The sequence below is a fragment of the Eubalaena glacialis genome, chromosome 19 (assembly GCF_028564815.1).
Source record: "Eubalaena glacialis isolate mEubGla1 chromosome 19, mEubGla1.1.hap2.+ XY, whole genome shotgun sequence".
Classification (NCBI taxonomy): domain Eukaryota; kingdom Metazoa; phylum Chordata; class Mammalia; order Artiodactyla; family Balaenidae; genus Eubalaena; species Eubalaena glacialis.
This window is the reverse complement of record NC_083734.1, coordinates 50,676,684-50,701,985: the sequence shown is the minus strand read 5'-3', so window position 1 is coordinate 50,701,985 and position 25,302 is coordinate 50,676,684. Positions and strand designations below refer to the sequence as shown.

General features: G+C 50.1%; 1 protein-coding gene across 1 annotated transcript in view; it reads left to right on the top strand.

Moving 5' to 3' along the window:
• Nucleotides 1-25,302, top strand: part of TBCD (tubulin folding cofactor D) — a 174,657-nt gene that overhangs the window by 122,744 nt on the left and 26,611 nt on the right. The window contains exons 18-25 of the mRNA XM_061175155.1: nt 1,038-1,118; nt 5,975-6,048; nt 7,595-7,712; nt 9,018-9,078; nt 10,417-10,439; nt 15,645-15,676; nt 23,768-23,830; nt 24,757-24,833. Coding sequence (XP_061031138.1) covers nt 1,038-1,118; nt 5,975-6,048; nt 7,595-7,712; nt 9,018-9,078; nt 10,417-10,439; nt 15,645-15,676; nt 23,768-23,830; nt 24,757-24,833 — 529 coding nt within the window. The remainder of the gene's footprint in view (nt 1-1,037; nt 1,119-5,974; nt 6,049-7,594; nt 7,713-9,017; nt 9,079-10,416; nt 10,440-15,644; nt 15,677-23,767; nt 23,831-24,756; nt 24,834-25,302) is intronic.

Below are 25,302 nucleotides of genomic sequence, written 5' to 3'. Positions count from 1 at the left end.
CAAGACGCTGTCCCCAGCAGTGTCTCTGTACGCTTCTAGAGCCTTCCAGCAGCAGCTGTCAACCTCTCTGACTTTGGCAGTTTGACAGATGGACAGAAGTTTCCTTTCCATTTCCTATTGAATGAGGCTGAATGTTTGAGCTGCATCTTCTTTCTTTTCTATAAACTTTAATGATTTTTCTACTAGGTGATGGCATTTTCTTATTGATTTGGAAGAACTCCATTATACAGAAGGCTCTTGTTTTGTGATAGCAGTTGCAGATATTTTTGATTTTGTTTATGGTGTGTTTTTCCTGATAGCATTTTTCTCTTTTGGTTGAGTGTTTGAATGTACCAATCTCTTCTTTTTTGGCTTCTGGGTTTTGAGTCACAATTAGAAAGGCCTGTCCCACTTGGAGATTATTTTTTTTAATTCTCCTATGGTATTTTCAGGAGATGTAACTCTTACTTTTAAGGCATAATTATGCTCCCTCAGCTGTCCTCGTATGAAGCGTACAGTTCAGCGAGTGCTGGCAGCACGCACACCTGGGTGACCAGCGCCGTCACTGAGTTATGGAGGGCTCAGCACCTCGGCTCCAGGCGCCGCCCGTAGCTCGCTGATGCCTTTTGTAGAATGTCACACGAGTGGAGTCAGAAAGGATGGCCCCCTGTGCCTGGCTCCTTTCTCTCAGTACAATGGTTTCTGAGAGTCGTGCTTGTTGTGTGTGTTGGTAGCTTGTTCCTCTTTGTTGCTGAGCTGTCTTGAGTCTGTGGCTGTTCTGCAGTTTATCTGTTAGTCCATCTGTTATACACATTTAGGTTGTTTTGCGTTTTGGGCTCCGATGAATGAAGCTGCTTAAACATTTGTTTAGAAGTCTTTTTGTGGATGTATATATCTTCATTTCTTTTGGATACATACTTATAAGGGGACTTCTGTATATTTATAAGAAACTGCCGAACTGTTTTTGAAAGTGGTTGTACCATTTTACGTTCTCATAAGCAGTGTGTGAGTTCCTGTTCCTCCACATTCTCACCATCTCTGAATATTGTTTTTTCCAGCATGTTTATTGCCGGCTTTCCTGAATACACACAACCAATGATAGACCACCTGGTTACCATGAAGATAAACCATTGGGATGGGTAGGTTTTGTGTTTTTGTGTTTGCCTAATTAGCTTATCTGTCAAATAAGAATTCTTATTTTTTCCCAAAGGAGAGATTAAATTGAGCTCGTAAGCCTTGAGTATATTGTCTGGTTGTAGATTTCTTTTTTTTTTCATTTTATATACATATATATTATACATACATGTATATATATATTTTACCATTTAAACTTTTTATTTTATATTGGAGTATAGCTGATGAACAATGTTGTGATAGTTTCAGGTGCACAGCAAAGCGACTCAGCCACACCTAAACATGTATGCATTCTCCTCAGACTCCCCTCCCATCTAGGTAGATTTCATATTTTAAAGTAACTCCTGAGAAGTAATGTAAGTTCCAGTCTTCATGCCTGATGTGTTGGTTAATGGTCTATCTCCAGTTTTACTTCTGGAGACCTCAGTGAAGTCTGCTGGGTGTGGAAACTTTCCCATGTCATGGAGGACGGGTGGCCTCCTGAGGGCGAGGACCTTAGGCTGTGGGATCTGCCTCATCTGCTCTGCGGCCAGGGCATCCCAGCTCGAGTCCGATCCATGTGGCCGCTTAGCCGTCTTCTCCATCCTTCCTGGAGCCAGGCAGGCCTGTAGCTTTTTCGTGATTACGAAGCAGCTTCAAGGTGTCTTAGCATTTCCAGCAGTTGAACGTATCCCTTCAAAGGGGAGGGCCAGTGTATAACCCAGAGCGGGTATCAGTGCTTCTGTCAGCACCTCTGGGAAGACAGCTTATTTTCTCGTGGGAGGCTCGGCGTGGCTGCCGGTGCTCAGGCCGTGGTCTGAGGGACACAAACGCCAAGTAGCTTCTTCAGGTTCTACGTCCGGAACCCCAGCTTACAGTGGGTGTTAGTTGCAGTCAATAGGACATTTAAAACCAGAATTGCAACTGTGTCATCCATGGTGTTAGACTAAACTTTTGAGCTATTGAAATCTCCAGCTGTTGTTGGAATGTTTATTTCTTCTTTCAGTTCTGTCAGGTTTCCTTCACATATTTAGGGTGGGACTCTCTGGTTAGGTGCAATTACATTTCTAACTTTTGTATCTTCCAGATGTATTGACCCTTTATTGTTACGAAATGCCCCTTTTTGTTTCACATTAGATTTCTTGTCTTAAAGTGTAATTTGATATTATAATGGCTGAAGGGTCAGCAAGCTTTTTCTTTAAAGGGCCAGAGAGTAAACATTTTAGGTCACTGTCCCATGTATTTTATTGTTTTTTTCTTTTCTAAGATTTATTATTTATTATTTAATTTATTTTTGTCTGTGTCGGGTCTTAGTTGCGGCACGCAGGATCTTTGCTGAGGCATGCGGGATCTTTCATTGGGGGGCGCGGGCTCTTCATTCTGGTGTGCAGGCTTTTCTCTAGTTGTGGTGTGCAGGTTTTCTCTTCTCTAGCTGTGGTGCATGGGCTCCAGGGCGCACGGCCTCTGTAGTTGTGGCATGCGGGTTCCAGGGCGAGTGCTCTCTAGTTTGCGGCATGCGGGCTGTCTAGTTGAGGTGGCGAGCTCAGTAGTTGTGGCGCACGGGCTTAGTTGCCCCGCTGGCATGTGGGATCTTAGTTCCCTGACCAGGGATCGAACCCGCGTCCCCTGCTTTGCAAGGTGGATTCTTTACCACTGGACCACCAGGGAAGTCTCCTTTTCTTTTTAAACCCTTGAAAAATGTGAAAACCATTCGAAGCTGGGGCCTTACAAAAAGAGGCCTCTCACAGCCACTACTGTCCTGCACCCTTGTCTGTGTGTCAGGGGGTTGGCAGACGGTCCCGCCTTTACGTCCAGCCTGACAGCGTCTGCCTTTTGTTTGAGGGCTTCAGTCCTTTCACATCTGAAGTGATTATCAATTTATACCTGTCATTTTGCTATTTGGTTTCTATTTTTTTCTTTTTTGTTGTTGTTAATTTTATTTAAAACATTATTTGTGGAAATACTATGTTTAGTATAAGCTCTAAAAACCTGAAGTTTCCAGGATGCATGAATCACAGAATGGAGGGGAAATTGCAGTCAGATTTGAAGGTCCTCACGATAACACCTGCTCACATTTTCTCAAATGTTGGGATTCACAGAGCATGATTATGACCTAATTTTCTTATGACTCTTCAGAGATGGAGATATTTCTGCCTTTCTCTGTTTTTGGCCTGGATTACATCCATGAGGAGATATCAGCTAAAAGTTCATAAATAGGGTCTCTTCAATTTCCTGTGAATACATGGCTTGTGGAAAATGGGGAGCCTTAGAGAATTCTTTACAGACATTCTTTAGTGGTGTATTTATACCTTCACTAGTATAGGTATCTATTATACTTTTAATAGTATACACTTTTGAGAAGTATTATCCGTTGTTCTGGGTTTCTTTTTAAACATTTTCTGATAAACAACAAACTCCTACAGTATAGCACAGGGAACTATATTTAATATCCTGTGATAAACCATAATGGGAAAGAATGTGAAAAGAATATATATGTATAACTGAATCACTCTGCTGTACAGAAATTAACACATTGTAAATCAACTATAATTCAATAAAATTTTTTTAAAAAATTCTGATACTTAGACCTACTCACCCCAAATAATTTATGTATCAAAATAAACATAATTAAAAATTTTTTGACTGTGGTAAAATACATGTAATATTTATCTTAATCATTTTTAGTGTAGAGTTCAGTTAAGTACATTCCCCTTGCTGTACAACCAACTTTTTCATCTTGCAAAACTGAAACTCTGTCCCGGTTAATCATCGACTCTTCCTCCCCCTGGCAGCCCTCATTCTCCTGTCTGTCCCTATGAATGTAACTCCTCTAGGAATCTCATATGGAATCCTACAGGATTTGTCCTTCTGTGACTGGCTGATTCCTCTCAACATACTGTCCTCCAAGGTTCATCCGTGTTGTAGCATGTGTCAGAATTTCCTTCCTTTTTAAGACTGAACAATATTCGATTGTATATACATGCCACGTCTTCTTTATCCATTCATCCATCCATGGATACTTGGGTTGCTTCCACATTTTAGCTATTTTGAGTAATACTGCTATGAATATGGGTGTATAATTATCTCTTTGAGACCCTGCTTTCAGTTTTTTGGGTATATACCCAGAAGTGGGATTGTTAGCTTAAATAGTAATTCTGTTTTTAATCTTAAAAGCCATACTGTTTTTCATAATGGCTGTACCATTTAACATTCCCACCAGCAATGCAGAAGGATTCCAATTTCTGCAAATCCTCACCAGTACTTGTTATTTTCTTTCTTTCTTTCTTTTTTTTAAAAAATAGTGTCGATCTTAATGGGTGTGGGGTGTGAGATGGTATTTCATTGTGGTTTTGATTTGCATTTCCCTAATGATTAGTGACGTTGAGCATCTTTTCGTATGCTTGTTGGCTATTTGTATATCATCTTTGGAGAAATAGTTCAAGTCCTTTGCCCATTTTAAAATGCAGTTACTTGGTTTTCGTTGTTGTTGTTGGGTTGTAAGAGTTCTTTATATATTCTGGATGTTAGTCCCTTATCAGATACATGATTTGCAAATACTTCCTCCCATTCTGTAGGTTGCCTTCTCACTCTGTTGATTGTATCCTTTGATATGCAGAAGTTTAAAATTTTAATGTAGTCCAGTTTACCTATTATCAATGTATATAGTTTTACTTTTGCCTGAGCTTTTGGTGTCACATCCAAGAAAACGTTGCCAAATCTAATGTCATGAAGCTTTTCCCCTTTGTTTTCTTCTAAGAGTTTTATAGTTTGAGGTCTGACATTTAGATGGTAAATATAATATTTTTAAATACAGAAAGCTTATCCTCAAAGTGCACTAATTTGAGGATAAGTGTAACTAAGCCTGTTGGAATAGCTACCTCCTTGGCAACTGTGGGGCTTTCTCTGCTCTGAGACCTGATCACTCAGCCTTCAGAAGTGGCTTCCTGTATGGGCTCTTAGCACATGAGACCTCCCTGCCTTGAAGAGCTGGCTGTTTTCTGTTGGAAGCAGACCCCTAAGCTGGTCTGGGGGCATCGAGAGGCCCGGGCGTACACAGGAGGGGAAGGATCTCCTGCCCCAGCGTCCACTTTCATCCTCCAAGTGCTTCTCTCTGGTGCTTGTGTACTTGGAGCGTATAATGATCAAACTGCAGATGCCCCCTTTTGCATGTTTCTTCTTTAATGTCGTTATCATGTTCTGTCTTGTTCTGTAGTCCTCCTAATAATTATTTTAAGGAAATGACTACTTCCTGTTCTGTCTGGAGCTCTTGGCAGTGCCCTCCTGACTTTTAGTGCCGGGATGGGGCTAGGGGGGTGTGGGGGAGGACGTCAGCTTCACAAGTCATCCTCAAGGTTTGATCAGACCTGTCTGGCCCCTGGCGGGTTCAGGAGGGAACTCGGCTTCATTAACCCGTCCTGGGGTCATCCTTCTGTTCTGTGTGTTGAGAATATAACAAATGTGCGTTGATTGGAAATGTTTGCACTGATGTGATGTATGCCTCCTGTTTATTAGATTGAGCCTCACGAGCTTCCCTCATTTAGCCCTCGATCTTCCCAGTGGTGGTTTCACAGGCTCCCCAGTACTCGCGTCCTCTGCGTCCCTTGGGGTGCAGGAGGTTGGAGACATACTTTGCCATCCAGCGCCGTGCAGATGGTGGCTGTGTCCTGACAGGGACTTGCATGTAGTGCCTCCTCTTGGTGAAGTCTCTTTCTCTCATTTGTTATGAGCAGAGGTTCTTACTTGCTTGTTAGTTTGTGTTTGTTTTCATAGTGTTTGACTAAGTGGCCAGTTGACAGCTCCCGTGCACTGTCCTCTCTATAATTGAATAAAGCCAGAATCCTCGAAATGAAGGACTAACAGTGTTCTCTGCCCCGCCCCCCAGGGCCATCAGGGAGCTGTCGGCCAAGGCACTGCGGAACCTGGCTCAGCGAGCACCCGAGCACAGCGCCCGTCATGGTAGGTGCTCCTCCTCACACTTGCACATGCAAGTGCATGTGCACTCACACTTGCACATGCGTGTGCACCACGGACACATGCACGAACACGCAGCAGGAAGCCCCGGAGGCCCCCTCACTGATATCAAGGCCTGGGGGTTTCTCTCTTGCTGAGAAGGGTTTGAAGAACTGGTCTCTGCTTCGTCAGGGACAGATCACAAACCAGGTGCCATGGCCTCTGGGAGCGCAGGTGCTGTGAGCACGGAGGTGTGTGTGTCCCCAGGAGCTGCAGGATTCCTGCGCCATCCCAGCAGGAATCGATGGATCTGCTGTACACTGTTTGTTTCAGAACTAGCCTTAAAACAACAAGTAAAGTAACTCGTAATATAACATATTAAACAGTGAGCTGCTTCCCTGGGGCTGCAGTGGATTTGCTGACTTCCTGGGCCAGGCCTGAGCGCACTTTACTCAAGAACAGAACAGCCAGTCTGAATTGATGACACGCCCTTATCATTAAGGAAAGAACCCCCGTATGTGTTCCATCATGTTTTTTCTACTTGGAATAAGTGGGCATCTGATTTTAATTTAGGGAACAATACACAAATTTCTCCACATTATACTTATTCCCACTGACATTTATTAGAGAAGTAACTATTGGCTGGATCATGGTTCTTCATTTGGAGTTACTGGTTTTAATCACACACTCTGGGATTTTAAATGAAGATTTGGGGCCTGTTAGCTCCGAAGGGCCCTTTCAGCTTCGTGGTCTGTTAATTAAGCTTAATGTCAGGAATCTCACCTGGTGTTTACTTTCCTTTTATGATAATCCTGCTGCTTGAATGAAGGGGACACTTTCTTCCCAGTTCAAGAGTGCCGACCGCCCCAGGATAAGGGATTTCCCTGATTCTTAAACACTGACCGCTACCAGTTGCCATGTCTGAGCACCTGTGTGGGCCCTCTCCTGGCAAGGACGCTGTCGGCTTCCATGGCCTCTGTCCGGCTGTGACTGTGGTTCCCCCTGGCTGGTGGGGCTGTTGGAGCAGAGCCGCTGTGGGTGCGGCTCCTTGTCTGCGCTCCCTGCCAGGCTTCAAGGACTCTCTGACTTTGCTTTCTGTCCCCAGAGCACAGGCTTGGAGGCTTCCTCTGCTCTGAGCAGGAGAGGGCGAGCTCCAGGCTGAGGCACCGTGTGTTGGCTGTAGGGTCCTGCAGCCCGGCCTCTGTCCTCCCTGCCCCCCAGGCAGAGCCCTGGCAGCCCCTGAACAGCAGGAAAGACCTGGAAAACAGTCTGTTTTCCTTCTTCCCTGCTGTTTGTTCTCACCCTGGGTCACCACCCTGTGTCCGGAGCCCTGAAGAGCATGTGCTGTTTGGGGGCAAGTGTCATCCTCGTTCACATTCCTGCTCGCTGCCCTTGTGTCTGCTGACGAAGTTTGGCATGTCAGAGACTTTAGTTTAGCCTTGGTTGTGAGATAATGATCCTGACAGAGATAACTGAGTGGCTTTGTTTCTCCCCTGGATCCTGAACCCTCGCGTCTGTCACCCTGTGTGCATCTCCCATGTGTCCTTTGCAGTTTTCCCGCGTCTGCTGTCGATGACACAGAGTCCAGACCTACACACTCGGCACGGGGCTGTGCTCGCCTGCGCAGAGGTCAGCCACAGCCTGTACACACTGGCCGTGCAGCAGGGCAGGTAGGAGCTGGGTCACAGCTGGGGCCCTGTCCACGCGCCCCTTCCTTTGTGCCGGCGGCATGGTCTCCAGGGGCCCTGTGCTCCTGATGACGTCTGTCAGTGGTCCCCTGTCCTCTCTGGGGGGCCCCACCTCTCTGGGCTTCTCCTGGCACCTCGCTCTTTCTGAGGTAAACAGATTATAAAAGCAAAGACACGTTTTCAGAGTTTGTGTTGAGTAGCTCGTATACTCAGTATTCTTTGTTCATTTATCACTTTCAATAATTTAAAATACCAGAGAATATAAATTTAAAAGTGTCTACCAGGAGCCTTTTCTGCTGGCTCAGTTAGTATAAATAACAATAGACATGCAGTGTGGGGTTGCTGAGAAGGTCTGAATGTTGAGAATGTTTTGTGAAGCAGCTGCTTCGTCTTCCTACTTGACTTTCCAACTGACTTTTCCTCAAAGGCAAAAGCTCACAGCACACTGTGATGTCTGTACTGTGGTTCTTGGACTCCAGCTTGGGGAAAACTGTATTTTAAGTCACTTCCTGTCCTTTGAGGTGATTTCCTGGGGACACAATGATAGCAGGTCCGAGTTGACCCTGCTCCTGTCCCCACAGTCTGTTTGAAGGACGTCTGTGAGGGGGTGAAATGGCACCTGTGGGCTTGTCCGAGGACCTGGCGTTTATGGAATCCTCTCCTGGTGCAGCTGTGCAGGACTCACCTAATTCCCCTGGCAGTGCGTGTGACAACACGTGTCCCCCCAGGGAAGGCCAGAGAGACCGGCCCCCGGGGTTTTTTTGGGGGCTGGTTGTGTGGGTTCTCTACCTGCCATGAACCCAAATCCAAGACTCCCAGAAGAAATCAGGTTTCAGCATAAGCCACGTGGTCTGTGCAAACAGTCTGGGCAGTTAGGGAATGGGGAGAGCCCTCCTGAAATCCAGGTTTCTGGGTGCCGAGCAGGCCTGTCCAGGGCGGCAGTGAGGCCGCTGGCTGCAGGGCCCTGACCGCAGCCTCAGCTGCTGTACTCTTTTCCAAAGCAAGTCACGGGGCACCTGGGAGCTGGGCTGCTCCCCATCCCGGGGCCTCAGATGCTTTCCGAACCTGGGGTCCCCGCTCTCAAGCAGGCGCCTCATCACAGCCCTGTCTCTATTGTCTGCTAACCGCTGACTGAGAAGGTCTTCCGTCTGCCCCCTTGAGTGGATGTACCTTCAGGGATGCCCCTGCAGGTGCTTGCGGGCTGGGAGCTGGCGGGGCACCAGGCCTGCATGCGTGTCTCCCTGATGCTGTCCCAAGACCTCACACGTTGTGTTTGAACCCCCACAGGCCCGTCTCGGACTTCCTAGACGAGAAGGCCGTGCAGGGCCTGAAGCAGATCCACCAGCAGGTCAGTGTGCAGCCCCTGGGGCCGCCCCTCTTCTAGGTCTCCTGGTACCTGGGGCCTGCCTGCCCCCAAGCCCTCCCTGTTCCTCAGCCCCAAGTGAAGCCCCGAGGGTCAGTCCTGGGGCTGTGGTGCAAACCCTTGGGGTGAGCTCGGGCTCTTCTGTGTGGCCAAGTGTCCTCCGCTGGACATTGCAGAGCACCCGCCTTTCCTCTAGTCCTGCTGTGCAGCCTGGCCACCCTCCTCGCTTGGGGCGCGTCCTCACGCAAGGGCGGGTGGGCAGTGGCACACAGAACAAGCACGAAGGCCTTGCACTCCCAGCTGTACCTCCACGGTGGGGGAACCCCGAGTCTGAAGTCACACCCAGGGTTTGTGTATGCACTTCTCTGGGGAGGAGGTGTGTGCATTTTTCTGGGTTTTTGAGATTCTCAAAGGCTTCTGTGAGTCAAAATTGGTGAAGTATGAACTGTAGGTCTTAATGTTATAGGATAACCTGGAAGTCACTCTTGAGATGTTAAACGGCTTTACTGTTTGTTGTTCTGAGTAGAGTTTTGTTTTCTTTAAGATTTAGCTCTTTATGTAATAATTCACCATTTTGACGTCTTTCCCTCCTCATCCTGTTGGTGCCGTTAACCTTCTTTTCCATTTTGGCAAAACCGTACCATCTGTTTAGGTGCATTTCTCGCCTTTAGAGTGGAGTCTGGTGCTCACCTGACACTGTCAAGCTGGGCTGACGCTGTGTGACGCAGGAGGCGGTTCAGTGCGGGGACCGTCCCCCGTCCTCGGCTTCCTTTTTCTGTAGAGCCTGGGTAATAGTGGAACTTACTTGCTTGAGTTTCTGTGAGAATTAAAGAATGCGTTCGGAGAGTTGAGTGGAGTTTCTGGCACAGCGTGAACATTCAGTGAGTGGTGGCTGGGATGGTAGTTAGTGGTGATGCTGTGAATTGCTTCTCTGAGTTCCTTGCAAGGAGAAGGACGTTAGGATTAGTTTACTGCCTGAGGGGCTGTCAGGGGGGCAGGTCCGGGTATCCAGGTCCCCCTCACTGGCTGGCAACCCTCTTCCTCCCCTCTCTGACCCTTGGTTTCTCTTCCAGGTGAGGGAAGGAGGGATCTGGGCTGTTGTGAGGATTAAGTGTGGTAATGCACGGTGGGTCTTAGTGAGGGTGGGGCTTGTTAGTGAGGTGCTCTTGGAGAGTGGAGTGGGCTCCGTCAGCCCCTCCTGGGAAACACCCACCTGTGTGTTTCTTTTTGTTATCCTTTTGATGCTTGTTATATACCTGCTGTGTTATTTTTTAAATCCTAGTAATTTAAATAACTAAGTAACTTTCAATTCTTTATTTTTAGCTTTACGATCGTCAGTTATACAGGTAAGCTTTACACACCTGAAGTTTTATGTTTTGTGAAGAAAATATTGGGCCCCTAGTCATGGGTGTCTCCGGAGCGGTCCTGGCCAAGTTGTCTGTGCTTATCCTGTTTGAGGGGGTGAAGAGCCGTGAAAGGCCTGGTTGGGTTCTGAGCTTCACTGACGATGTGGTGAGAAGCTTGCTCATTTGACTGTGGAGTCTGACGGGGTTGGTGGCTGTGGACCGTCCACCTGCAGCAGCGGCACCGCCTGGATCTGCCTTCTGCCCTTTGCAGTGGGTCCCCTCCGCCCTGGTGGCTGGGGTCTGCCCTCTGAATGTCATGCGGATAGAACCATTCTGTGGAGCCTTGGGGTCTGGTCTTTGTCACCGAGCGTGCTGTTTCTGAGATTCACCGTGTGGTTGGTGTACAGTGGTGTGTTCTTTTGTAGTGCTGTGTGGTGGTCGGTGGCGTGTGTGCTTGGTGTGGTTATCTGCTCGCCAGGTGATGGGCATCTGGGTTGTTCCAGCTTTGGCTTCTTCGGGATAAAGCTTTTGTGAGCGTTGGCGTACGAGTCTTGGTGTGGATGTGTTGCTGGGTCATGCGGTGCAGTGTGTCTAAGGTGTCTTCATCAGCGGTGGGTGTGGGCAGCCTTAAGCTGGGGCTGATCCTTGGGTGTGGGGTAGCTCACCACCACTTTAGTTTGCATACCTGGGGCCTGGTGACCTTGACACCTCCTGTGTGGACTGGCTGTCCTCCCTCTTCTGTGAAGTGACTGTTCACATCTTTTGCTCATAAAAAAAATCTCATGCTCTGTCGTCTTCTTACCAAGCTGTCAGCACTCTCGTCATGTTCTGGACATGAGCTCTTTGTAGACAGGTGATTTGCCAGAATTTTCTCCCAGTCTGTGGCTTGCATCTCGTTTTTCTTGTGTTTTAATGTAAAACGGTGCAGGGCAGTGGACGTCAGCCTGTTCTTGTTTGAGCTGTTCTCATTTTGGCTGCTCTCCCTGCCTCCAGCTTTCCTGGCAGCCCAGGGCCTGCTGTGACCTCCCCGTCCAGGGTGGCTGGGGCCACACGGGGGCTCCTCTCAGAGGTCGCTTAGGTGACCTCACAGTTAGCTGGCGTCACCCTCTGCTGATTTGGAGGCCAGTGAGGCCAGTGTAGGAAGATAATGCACGTGGCCTCTGGTGCAACAGAGGCCTTCTGGGTGGGATGGGCCTGGGTGCCTCAGCAGTGTTTGTTCACAAAGTGTGACTCCCACATAGGTCTTGGCCAGAGGCCCTGGCAGTGACCACAGAAGGGGGGGGGTCACGTGGCCCCGCAGGACCAGACCAGAAGGCTCTTGCTGGGGCTTGAATGCGAGGTGTCCAGTCCTTCTGACCTTGTAGATCCAGCTTAGCCCCATTATTTCCTTGGACTATTTTCTTATTGAGAGTTTGGGGGTCACCAAGACCACCTTCAGGCTCAGTGACTTGCTGGTGGAAGGACTCAGAACTCAGCAGAGCCATTATGCTTGTGGTTATGGCTTATTGCAGCAAAAGGATACAGATTAAAATCAGCAACATAAAAGGCCCGCAGGACAGAGTCCAGGATAGACCAGGCACCAGCTTCCTGGGTCCCTTCCCTGTGGAGTCACGCTGAATCCTCCCTGTGGCCACTCGTAACACATGCACAGCTATTGCCACCAAGGGAGGGTCTCCACCACCTCCACCTCTCCCCACCTCCGGGCCTTGGCGTCCAGGGTTTCCATTGGGTTGAGCTGATTCCCTGTGACCTGAGGCCCCACCATAGATGGCACCAGTGTAGACCTTCCAGCAGGGCCCCCGGCCCAGGTAAACAGAGGATCCTGTCAGGCAGAACCTTCTAGGGACTGGGAGGTGACCTCCCACATCTGGGACAAAGCGCCAGACCCATCCTTCCTTGGCCCTCACCTCCAGGAAGCGGCCTTGGCTGTGGAAATAAATCCTCTGTCCTTGAAGGGACCCCTTAGGTCTGCCTAGTGCTAGAGCTGTGTGTCCCATGTGCCCTGCATATCCCCCCGCACCGGCAAAAGGATCGGAGCATCCCGTAGGTTCTGACAAGCTGACGGGGCTGCCCCGTGACACCCTGGGGTGGTCAGTGCTGGCTGGCTGTGTGGGATTGTGCTGGGAGGACCTCTGCGTGCAGTGGGAGCTCTGAGCACTCGCTGTGTCCAGCAGGTTGGAAGGAAAATTCCCTGTTGGGGAGGGGCAGGAGGGTGAGGACTCCTGGCCAGGCCGCCTGGTGCTCCTGTCTCACTGGGAATGCCTGAACTCTCAAACCCAGCAAGTGCTTCCCGTCAGCAGGCCTGGAGTGCTCTGGGGAGCCCTCGGTGAATTTCCTGTGACACTTGAGTTCATGGCAGCCTCATTGCTTGTGATGGCCACCTCCCAGTCCCTGCATGTCACCTGGCAGTGTCAGGCCCTCCTGCAGGAGTGGTGACAGGCCTTCATTTGCAGAACAGAAGCGTGAAAGTCTTAATCTTAAAGAAATGTGAACTGTGGGTAAATGGAAGTGGCAGCTCACATAGTCGAGGGAGATGGATCTTGATCTTGGAGGGAAATGTGAGGTGCATGTGGGATTTGCACCAGCCCCATGCTCTGGTCCCCTGGAGGGTGTGCTCCTGCCCCTCTGTGAGTGAAGCAGTCAGCCCTTGGGAGGCCACCCGGTGTCCTGGGAGCCGTGGCCGTGCGGCCCCAGGGGTGCCCGGTCCCCTTGGTCTCGTTGGAGCCTTCCGTTGCTTTCTCAGCGATCTGAATGACCTTGGGAACTGTGTTCTCTTTGGCAGACTGTGCTCAGAAGTCTTCCTGGGAGAGGGCATAGCAAGGACTGATTTTCTCCAACCCCCAACATTTTATCTTGAGGGATTATGGGTCTAAATAAAATTAGTGCAGTGAATACCTGTTCACCTTTCCCCCATTATTAATAACATTTTGACTGTTTGTTTTATCTCAGCTAGTGTGTGTCTCTCTCTCTCTTTATATGTGTATCGTTTCTCTTTATGGAAAGTAAGTTGCGGGCATGTTGCTTCCTCCTTAAAACTTGAGAAAGCATCAGGGAAGAGCAGAGACTTTGTCCTGTGTAACCATGTACAACCAGTGTCCCCACCACACCCAGGAGAGTCGGTGTGACCTCAGTGACCTGTGAGCGCAGGTTCCTTCAGGTCATCTTCAAATGCTCTCCGTAGCCTTTCCCCTTTGAACTAGGACCTGCTCAAGTTCATGTACTGTGTTTGGTGTTATTCAGTCCCCTCCGTTTTTGTGTTTCATGATACAGTCTCTTTTTAAGAGTTCAGGCCGGTTGTGTAACATTCCACATTGTGGGTTTGCTGGGTTGTTCCCTGATGGTTGGACCTGGCTTACCCATGGCATGGCTGGCGTGGCTGGTATGGCTGGCGTGGACACTGGTGTTGCCTGTGAAGGGGCTGTGCCAGTGCACTTGTCCCCTAGTAGAGACGCTGAGTTGATCCCTGGGTTCAGGGATGACCTCCAGAAGGTCAGACGTGCCCGTGAGTGAGGTGTGTCCCCTTGCAGCTAGTGACTGACCTGAGGGGGTGGCTTCGAGATGTGTGGATCCCCGGTGTCCAGTGCCTGCCTGCCTGGCCTGAATCAGTCGTCGCTCTGCGGCCTGCCAGAGGGTGCCTGGCTGGTTCCCTCATTCGTTTTCCAATTTGTCTGGCGAGAGCAGCGTCCCTCCCCACTCCCACCCTGGTCTCTCTCTTTCTAATGTATCACTACAGACTCATGGGTCCTCCCCGCCCCCCAGTATGTTGTAATCCAGGAACATCATTGTTATTCTTTCTGTTGCTCAAGCTGTCCCGTATTTGACCCACAGGAGCCTGTTTAAATGAACTCCTCTGTCATTTTCACATGATTCACTTAGTCTTTGAGCAATATCTTTTTAAACCTCTTTGTTTCTATTATTTTGCTTTCTGTTCCTGTCTTCATTGATTGCATTCAGTGCAGTTTTTATTTTCAGATCTGTGTTTTTTGTTTCTTGAGGTTCCATTCGTGTCTTCCTTATGCCTCAGTCTCTCTCCTCCCCTCCTTGGACATGTGCAGAAACTAAGAGCTATTCTGACCCCGCAAGTTCATTACATCGTCTTGGGTGCTTCTGGGTCTGGTTGTGTGGATTGGTTTTCTTGGAGCTGTGGGTCGTGTTTTCCTGGTAATTCTGTTGGGTGCCAGGCTTTGTGGTATTTTTGTCGCTGAGCACCGGCTGCTGCTTTCTGGTGGTGTTTGGTTGGTGGGATCGGTTGAATCCTTTCAAGCCCTGTTCTGAAGGCCTGATGGGGCCAGAACAATCTGACCGGCTGCCGAGGTGGCCCTTCTGAGGATTCTCCTGATGCCTCGTGCATGACCAGGCCTGTGCTCTGGCTGATGGGGGCTTCTTCCCGCCCGTATGGGTTCCTGCAAGTGCCCTGCCTTCTCTTTAGGAGCATTTCTCTCCTCTCAGGCTCAGGTAGTTTCTTTTCTCGCATGTGCAGCTCAAGGTCAGCGCTGTCTGTGCTGCTCCCCAGCCCCTCAGATTTCGGCCGCCTCGGCCTCCCCACCTTCCATCTCAACCTCTTGACTCCGCAGGACAGGCAGCTCCGCTGGGCTTCACTACTGTGCCTTGGGCTCTGGGACTTGGCTGCTCCCTCCCTCCTCTCAAGACCTCTGTTTTTCGGCATCTGAACCTTTGTTTATTTCATCCAGTTTTCTATTTATTTAAGGCAGGGGAGCAAACTCGAATCCTGTTCCTCTACCTGGGCCAGGAGGCAGTCTCATAAATTTCCTACCTTCTCCCTGGAGTGTTTCTTGGATTCACGTCCACCAGTTTCCCGTTGTCAGCGTCCGAGGTCAATCAGGGTCCAGACGGGCAGCATTTCCTCTCCCCAGTCCTGCTGGGTGATGATATCTTTCTAGTGCCTTAAGTTCCTTTAGTTTTTACAAAGTAAGAGTTGAACAGTATTTGGGATTTGTTATATGTGATTGTGTGATGTGATTAGTACCAGTGATTAGAGTCTCCAGTAAAAACTGAAAATCATCTAGAAGGTGGTCACAGCACATATTTTCATAAAAAGTAGTTCATCCTTCCAACAACAAATGCAACTATTTAACATCATAATACTTTTTGGAGCCTGAAGTTACATTTGTTTCTTGGTGAGGATATTTTATGTTGTTTTGTGTAACAAGAGGTTTAACCTTGAATGTTTTCATTATTTTTCAGGGGTCTGGGAGGAGAACTCATGAGACAAGCAGGTAGGTCTGAGCCACGGAGGCTGCAGATTTTGGGTTGTGGTCCTTTTTTCCCACCATTGAGGGAAGACAAAAAGTCCTAAGGGCATTTACTTCATTGCTTTCAACACTGTGAAGTTCCCTGATGGGTCCCTTTGCAGTGACAAGTGGCGGGGTGGTTTTCTGGTCAGAATTACCATGGCGGTGTACCTGGCCTGCACACGGTAATTCCGGGGCTGCCTGCCCAGCCCACTGCTTCTCCTGTGTGTGTTCACTCGAGGCTCTAATTTTCAGCTTCTGTGGGTTTTGGTATATTTTAGTAGCCACGGGGCTGCTGGCGGCTGGGGTGGGATGGGTGAGAAGGGGATGATAAAAGTTAGGGATGTCGAATGTTGCCATCTTTCCCTCTTCAATACAATATTTAAATGTAACTGTAGAGCAAATAACAGTTTTTAAGATTATATTTAAATGTTTGCAGGGAACTCAAGAGATGCCAACATGTAAATATCTAGATTTCTTGAAGCCTTTTCAGCTAAACCTACTAGAAAACCCAGGACTCTGTGCTGAATCAGGCGCCGGGTCAGTCCTGGCCCCATGCTGGGCCGGGGTCCAGGAGAGCCCCTCACCCAGGGAGGGGGAGGGTGGGCGGGGTCCGTTGGTGTCGATGTGACAGACGTGCCTTCAGCGTTCTGGGGTTGCAGGGGGCGACCGCAGAATACGTCTGCTTGGCCAGGGACGCGGGCTGCTCGGCACCCCAGAGGGCGGGCGGGGCAGCATCTGCAGCCCTCCCTGCGCCTCGCTGTCCCCCTCCCGCCAGGCTGAAGTCACGTGTTGGGATCAGCCTGAGCTCTTGGGTGATCGGTGTAGTCCCCTGGCCTTATCTTCTGGACCCTTTGGTGCATGTGGTTGTTTGTTTCCGTCCTGGGACTCTTGTCCCCTTCTGGAGCGTTCCACCCTGCCAGTTTCCACTGTTCCTTTTGGATCTTCTTGCCGTGCGCCCCTGCCTGTCCCCTCTGCCCCTCCAAGAGTTCATGTCTGCTAGTAGCCACTTGTCCCTGGGAAGGGGGTTACAGGGTCCCGTACTGCTCTCAGTTGTCCCAAATCCTCTTCCTCACAAAGAACTGCTGGCTTTCTTCTTCTGCCTCAGTCCTTGCTTGACTGGGATTCTCAGTTTTGTTAGGAGGAGAGGTAGTGTGCAGATCCTTGGAGGGGCTGCAGAGACAGCCTTGCTGAGCTTCCGGACACCCCCTGTACTCAGACCTCAGCTGGTCTGCAGGCCAGGAAGGCGGTGCCTGGCCAGGCTCTGCTGCAACCCAGCTGCAAGGCCCTCCCCACGGCCCCCCACCACCCGGAGCTCCTGCTCTGATCTTCGTGCCCAGCCTGTGCATATTCAGGGCCCAGTGGCCACGGTGACTTCATGCAGGTCTGGCACGTCACACCTCCGTCCAAGGAGGAGCGGCGTGGCGAGTGGAGTCCCGGGGGAAGGGATGGCCCTGGCCGGTGGGAGGGTGTTGGGGGTTCAGAGTGGCCACCAAGCTGGAGAGTGCTGGGCCTCTGGGTGGCCAGGTAGTTCATTTGGCAGGGGGCAGGGCGTGTGTGGGGTGAGGCCTGGGTAGGACCGAGCACGGGCGCCAAGGGTGCAGTGAGGGTGTGTGGGCAGGGTCTCCCCCAGCCACAGCTGTCACAGAGCTCCTGACCGTACCGTGGCCTGGCAGCGCACTGTCTGCCCAGGACTGCTCCATATGTCTGAGTCAGACCACCTAGGAGACGCATTCCCACCTGAATGTGGGAAGAAGTCCTGGGCTCCTAGGAGCAGCGTGAGAAGCAGTGTCATTAACAGGCCAGTCCACCGTGCACAGGCTCCTTGTCTCTGCCACTGGGGACCGACCAGCATTTGCCACCTGACGGCAGACAGGAGTGGTGCTGCTGGGTCCAGAGCACAAGAGGCCCGACCGGGGCCACCTGTGTGGGTCTGTGTGGAGGCGCACACACCTTCGAGGGGCAAGCCAGGGATGCAGGTGACCCCAGCGGCGCAGACGACGGGGCCCCTCAGCGAGAAGGGGAAATGAAGCCGGAACGACTTCACGGGAAGCCAGACATCTCAGGAGAGCAGGGTTGACTGAGTCAAGGAGCTTGAGGACTCACTGTGCACTGCCCAGGTTGAGAGCAGAGATACCTGGGGCTGCCCTCCTGGACCCACAGATGTCAGAGCCAAGGCCACCTCGGGTGCGGAGGGAGGAACTGGGACGGGAGGCAGTGGGAGGGGAGCTGAACAGAGGTCCCTTCTAAAAGCGGTCCAGATGCTCGATTCTGGATGAGGCCTGCGGGGCCTCGTGTCCCGGTTCATTACTGTCGAGTAAGGCACAGGCTTCCCTAAGGCGTCTTCAAGAGATGTAGTTTGCTTTTGGTGATTCTTTTTATGAATGTGAGGAGGGAAGCACAGACATGTTGTAGACAGTCCACAAAACGGCACTAGGAAAGCCTGATTTCAGTTCCCGAGATGATTCCTAGTGGAACTGGCCGGTCTCAAGGATCTGAGGGGCCTCACCTTGTTTACGGATGGACTGCTGGTGACTCTGTGCAGGAACCCCCGTGTGAGCCCCCGACCACATGCACGCCTTGCTGAGGTCTGGGGCGCGAGTGGACGGGAAGGCCGGAGCCTGGTGCACGGGGCCAGCTGACCTCCTGGTGTTCTGGCCACTACACCCACCCGACCCAGAGGGACCCGCCTGAGGCCCGCGTCTCTCGCCTCCTGCCTACCCTCGGGGACTTCTCTGCTGGGAGGTTCGTTTCGTCCCCGTCAGCTCAGTGTTCTCATGGGTTTGACGGGTGTCGCTGGAGCATGGACTCTGGAAGCATGAGCTGGTTTCTGCCGGCTGACACTCAGACTCTGAGTCGCTCCCCTGCGTGTCATCGACAGCTCGTGATCTGCAAACCGTTTCTGGGTTTAGGGGCTTGGCTTGGCCTGGGGTGGGGTGCAGGGCATCTGTTTTTGTGTTGAAGCAGTGACTTTGCACAGAAACCATCGCTCACAGTGAAGAGGAAATAAAAAGATCACCCATCATCCCAGCAGTTGGGGACAGCCACTGTTTCAGGGATTCCTTCAAGGTGGTTGTTCCTTCCTTATCGGTTCACGTCTCAGGAAGTTGGGGTCATGTTGCATGCAGCCTCCCACTCCAGCTGGGTGAGCTGCTCACGGCTGCAGAGTGACTGCTGCGGCTGCGTCGCCCCGCCACCCATCACAAACACCGTCAGAGCTCGGGAGAACTGCCTTCTTAGGACAGGGAGCGAGTGCCGGAAAGGATGTGCACTCCTGAGCGTTCCTGGGCCACTGCCGTGTGCTTCCCCGAGTGTGCCGCCAGCCCGGCAGACACATGGAAGGGGAGGAGCAGGGAATGACCACCTCTCGTTACTTCTTCTTGGGGACGGCGCTGGGAAGGTTTGAGGCTGAGTGGCCACTCCCCCCACATCCTCAGCTGTGTCTTATTGGCTGTTGAACCCATCTGTTGAATTCTTAATTCTTGTGTGTCTATCTTTCATAATTTCTGTTTATCTTTCATAGTTTCTGTGTCCTTGTCATGGCTTTCAGTCATTTCTTTCACCTCTTTGAACACGATAAGCACAGTTTATAATCTGTCTCTAAAAAATACCATCATCTAGTCCTTCTGTGGTTCCGTTTGTAAAGGCCTGGATGTTGGGTGTGAAAAATTACAGCAGTACTTTGAGGCCTAGAAACGTCTCCTCTCCCAGAGAGCCTTTACCTTTGCTTCTGGCCAGATGTGGGGGATTCAGTGCTGGGCTTCAGTGAGCTGACACAAACTTTACACTCACTTCTAGGGTGTGGTTCTTTGGATTCAAACCCCCCTAGAAGCCCTGGACTCCCAGGTTTGTACCACCACCACCCCTTTGAGGCTCCTAGACGCCGTGGTCGTCTTCCTGGATTTTAGTGCCTCCTCCGGGGCCCCCGATACAGGTCAAGGAGAAGCTGCTCTCCTCGCTGGGCCTTCCCTCCCTTGCTGGCTCAGCAGTGACTCCGAGCACTTACTGTTTGATTTTAATTTTGTCCAGTGTTTTAAAAACGTCTTGGCTGTGGGGTGGTCTGTATTACCTAGTGTGTTAGTTTTTTTAGCCTTTTATTTTGAAATAATTGTCAACTCACAGGAAGTGATAAGGTCGGTACATAGAGCTCTTTGCTGCTTTCACCAGCCCCCCCCCCCACTCCGGTGACAGCATCTTAGGGTATCACGTCAAAGCCGTGAAGTCAACGTTGGCGTCCTCCCCGCTAAACAGACAAAAGACCCCGCTCGGCTTTCAGCAGTTTTCACGTGCGTCTGGGTTTCTGCAGCTGCACTCACAGGAGTCCAGCCAGCACCGGTGGGGGTGCAGGACTGCCCCCTGCGTGGCCTCCCGCTGCCCCTGCTTCGTGCCCTCCCTGTCCCCCGGGCAGCCACTGATCTCTGCTTGCCCCTGTACTTGGCCATTTCGAACACGTTGTGTAGATGGAGTCTCATGGTGTCCCCTTTTGGAGGCTGACTTTGTCCATAAGCATAATGGCCCTGAGACCCATGCAGACAGTTCATGTGCTCATAGGTTGTCTTTCTTGTCTCCTTGTCTGGTTGCATCAGAGTTTGTTTTAACCCTTTGCCCATGAAAGGACATTTGGGCTGATTCCAGCATTTGCTACTGTGAATAAGGCTGCCAAGAACATTTGCATACAGGTTTTTGTGTGAACAGAACTTTTCATTTCTCGGGGATAAATGCCCAAGAGTTTCACTGCTGAGTCATATGGTTAAGTATATGTTTCCTTTTGTGAGAGACTGCCAGATTCTTTCCAGAGTGTCTGCACCATTTTACGTTCCCACCAGCGATGTGTGAGAGAGTTCCAGTTTCTCCACATTGTCACCAGCACTCGGTATTGTCACTGTTTTTAACCTTGGCGGTCCTAGTAGGCTTGCGGTGATATTTCATTGTGGGTTTAATTTCATTTTCTTAACGGGTGGTGATGCTTAACATCTTCTCACGTGCTGTTTTTTTTTTTTTTTTTAACTTGATAAAATACATTTAAAGTTCATATGCAGGGAGAATATCCAAGAAAATTATTTTTAATAATAATGAGGCTTGGATTCTCCAGTCCTTAAGATGTCCTGTGAACTGCTCTGTTCAAAGCAGAATGGCATTTCTTAGGAGCAGGCGAATAGATTGGCAAAATAGAAGAGAGAATCGGAAGTAAAAACATATGTGGGATTTGACGTGTGACAAAGAAGACGTGTTTCCAACCTCGGTGAAGAGGGCAGTTTATTGAGTGGATGATGATGTCACAAGGGGCCATGTGGAAGAAAACAAAACTGTGTCCCTACTGCACACATATACAAAACTAAGCTTCTAATTAACAGAAACTTAACTGATTAACTAAAAACTTCAGTATAAAAAAAAAAATAATTTAAAAAAAAAAAAATAATAATTTTAAAAACTTCAAAGAAATTTTAGGAGACATTAGAGGATCACGTTGGTCCCTAAAAAAACTTCCTAATTTGGAAGTTTTCAAATTACACAAAGCAAAGAGAAATAGAGTAATGGGTCCCATGTATCGGGCCCCCAGCTTCAGTGAGCATCAATATTTGCTCCTCTTGTTTTATCTGTTCCCTCAGCATATTCCTACCAGTCCCAACCCCAGAATTATAAAGCAGATGCAGACACTGTGTTGTAGTAACACTACTGGTTAGTTCTAACTGGTAAACACTTTCTTTTGTTTTTTAAATTTGTTTCGTTTTGGTTTTGGCTCTTGGCACATAACCACCTAACAGAATTAACAGTAGTTCTGCAGCTAGAAAAGAGCAACAGAAAATAGTTTGTTTAAATGAATATTAAAAGCTTTCGTATGGCGGAATAGACCATGTATAAAATTAGTAGACAAAACATAGATTTAGAGGTAATACTTGTACAGCAGTTGAAAGGTGAAGTTGTTATTTATAGGCTGCAAAGACTTTTAAAATTGCCAATAGAAGATAAGCAATCCATCTGAGAATTGGGCCATGCAGGTAAGTGGACAGTTCACCTGAGCGTAGACCCAGGTGGGCTCTGAGTTGGTGATGGGTGCCCAGCCTCGTCTGGTCGCTGGGGAGATGCTGATTAGCTCCACGAGGAGGAAGCGTCTCCTCGATCACATTGGCTACATCAGAGCTTGGTGGCCCTGCTGCCGACGGGGTTCTCGCTCTGGAGTGTGCCTTGTTACAGTCTTTTCAGGCTGCTGTGGGCGGTGTCTCTTATGATTAGAAATGTGCAGTCTTCTGCCCTGCAGGGCCACTCCTGGGACTCTGCACCCAAAAAATGTGTAAGGGTGATGGGCAACCTGATGGGCAGACAGGCAGTCTGTGTGCCGACAGGGATGTGTGTTACCACCTTGTTTGAAGTGACGAAAACTGGAAGGAGGGCTTAGCCCGTCAGGAAATACTGAATAAATTGTTTCACAGCCACAGTGTGGGATGTTACCTGTCTACTAAAGAGCGTGGGCTCTCCAGCGGTTGGTTATGTTGTTAGAGAAGAAGAGCAGTTTGGCGGCAGAAGCCGTGTGCGAGGGTCTGTGTCCGTCCTGATTCTGCTGGAACATCCCGCCTCTGGCCCCCGGGCCCCCTTGTGCTGGGCAGGGCCACATTTGTGGTCACAGATAGTGTGAGTCAGGAGCTGTGAGGAGGAGGGATGGTGTCACTTTGTCGGGAGCCTTCCATGCTCACACAGACTCTGCAGTGCTGGCTTCCTCACTAGCCTAGCAGCATTTCAGATGATGGCCGCCACCTGTCACTGGGGTCCCTGGGTGACAGTGACGGGCACCCCTGTTGATCTGTGACAGATGTACAGCGTGAACAGGGGGAGCCTTTGTTGCCATGGACGGCTGAGCTTGAGGCTTTGTTGCTGCGGTGTCACCCAGCCCAGCCTGGCCGTGTGGGGTGTCGGTGGTCTGTGACCCTCTGAGCATGGAGGGAGGTGCAGGAGCCATGCTCCAGCTCAGCTTAGTCTCAGGGTCAAGGTGGGAGCTCAGTGACAAAGAAGGAGTGGGGGCACAGAGCCGACAGGCTGAGAGGGTCCATGGGGGGATCCCCAAAATGCATGGCCCCCACAATGTCAATGGTAGTTTTCTATTTTATTTTTCTGTAGTGTTAGATCTTTTTCAGCAAATGCAAATTACTTACTCAGTAGGAAGAAACCACTATGCTGTTTCTATTTTAGTGACAAAGGTGGGAGTGCAGAGGCCGCCCTCTTATTGTGTCGTGAGTGGGCAGCGTGAGGAGTTGTGCGGTCACAATGGGCCAGGGCACATGGCCTGTCGGCAGGTGTCGGCGGGTGCCGGGCGATGCGTTGGGCAGGTCAAGTCACTGCAGTGGTCCCCATGGTGGAGCCCCCTTGGTGGCGGGACCATCACGATGAGGCCGCCAGATGGAAGCTCAGGCATCATTGCAGTCGTGGCCAGTCAGTAGCTATACTGGCCATGTTCCCACCCACGGAAGTGGTAGTTCAGTTATAAACACGGACACTACATTATTCACAGAGGTGGGGAATTTACCAGAGCTTTGAGTACCGCAGCTCATCTGGTGACCACCCTATGGGGATGATAAATGTTACCTCCTCTGACCCTGTCCTGACCTTGGTGCTGACCTGAGACAGGGGCATCTCCTTTGTCTTTGGAGCCCCCGTGCCCCAGGAGAACCTGCTTCTCTGTGGTCCTCACTGGGCAGGTGCCTGCTGTTCAGCCACAGCTCCTGGTAACCTGTGGGTGTCGATGGCCCAGCAGCCAAGTCCTCTGCATTGAGTCATCCTTGGGGATTCGTATGGGGGTCAAACCTGCAGCCTCCATGTGGCACTCCCTTGATGGGGTGGGGCTCCCCGAGGGCACCCGCTTGATGCTGCTCCTCGTGGGACCTGGCGCTGCCCCTGAGCCTGGGCCAGGTCTGGTGCTGAGGCCATTCTGGGGGCTTGCTCCCCGACACCAGCACCAAGGCATGGGGAGGAGGTGGGGGGAGGGGAGTTGGTGTTGCAGCTCTGGGCTCAGGTGCAGCAGGGTAGGTGCTGTGATGGGCACTTATAGGGAAGTGACATTGTGTTCATCCTTTTTCTTCCTAGTGTGCATTTTAATAGAAAACTTGTCCCTTTCCAAAATGCCCTTCAGAGGTGACGCCGTGATCGGTAAGTGCCTCTCTTTTCCAGTGATTCACATTGTGGCCTTTTCTTCCAGAACTACTTCAGCTTCAAAAGTGAAGACCAACCTGTTAGGGTGGATGGGAAAGTTCTATCCTGTTAGAATCCTTGTTTTGAAGTTGCTGTAAGAACCCATTGTAAACAGTGAGCGTCCACCAGACTCTCCCCACAAAAACAGAGACTCTCCCTTCTCTTCCAAGGAGTCAAGCTCCCTCCTCAGAGCTGCTCACCGGGGCTCTGCCTGTCACGGCCGTGCCCAGCACCTGGCATTCTCGGCTGTTCCTCCCCCAGATGGATGGTGCAAGCCTGAGGGGCACTCTCTCGCAGGATGAGGAGAGGGCCAGCAGTTGCCACGGCTCTCCCTGGGGGTGGCGGCCAGGCCCTGTGCGGGTCTGGGAGCCTCTCCACATTCTGTGGCACCTGGCCGCAGAGAGGCAGTAAGAAAAGCCTCGGGGTCACCTCCACCACTGGGCTGTCCTGGCTCTTTGGTCTGCAGCCTCAGAAGTTCTGTAACTTGAAAAAAAATTGAGTAGATTTAGTGTTTGTTTCCAAGTATTGGATCTAATTGAATTGAATGGGTTTTTATTGGTGGGGGTCTGGGGGGATTGTTCGGGGGAGAGGTACAGGAAAAGACCACCTGAAGCTTGAAGGTATAATAAAAGAACAAAAACTTCCCCACATGACAGTTTTCACATTTCAACAGCGGAAAGAAGACTTTCCCCCTTTAGGTGGAGAGGGTGAGGGCCTTTAGAATTTTGTTCAATCTGGAGAACGTGTACCTTAGGTTTCCTCCAGGTTCCTCTCAAAGGTCACCATCTACTTTGACTTGAGAGGTAGAAGAAGATCTGTGTGTTGTTGTTTTTAATTTCATACAAATGTTCTTTACCGACTGAATGAATTTGTCTCTTTGACAGATGGTTGGCAGTGGCTGATAAACGACACCTTGAGAAACCTTCACCTCATTTCAAGTCACTCTCGACAACAGATAAAGGTGTGGGGAGCGAGGGCTTTCTGGCTGTTGCACTGTGTAGAAATAATTACTTATTTTAGTGTTTATTTCAAAGGGCTGCGTGCATTGAGTCCCTTTTATAGACCAACATGATTGATAAATGTCATAATTACATTTGGAATTCTGGATGATACTGTCTTTGTAATTTATGATCAAGAACACTAATGCAGCCATTATTTACCAGAATGTTTAAATTTTTTATTACTGTTTCTGGCTTTATTAATTATATTTACCTTATAAACATTTTCCCTATACACTCTATGTCCTACTGAGCAGTAGAATTTTAGGATTGGAAGCTCTGTTCGTGATGCTCATGTACCGATGAGCAAACTGCATCCAGAGTCATGTCAGCACGTCAGCGTTAGTCATTTCGAGCGAGCAAGAGTGTGTGTGTGTGTGTGTGTGTGTGTGTGTCTCCGTCCCAGTGGCCACTACTGTCCTGCCCCAGGAC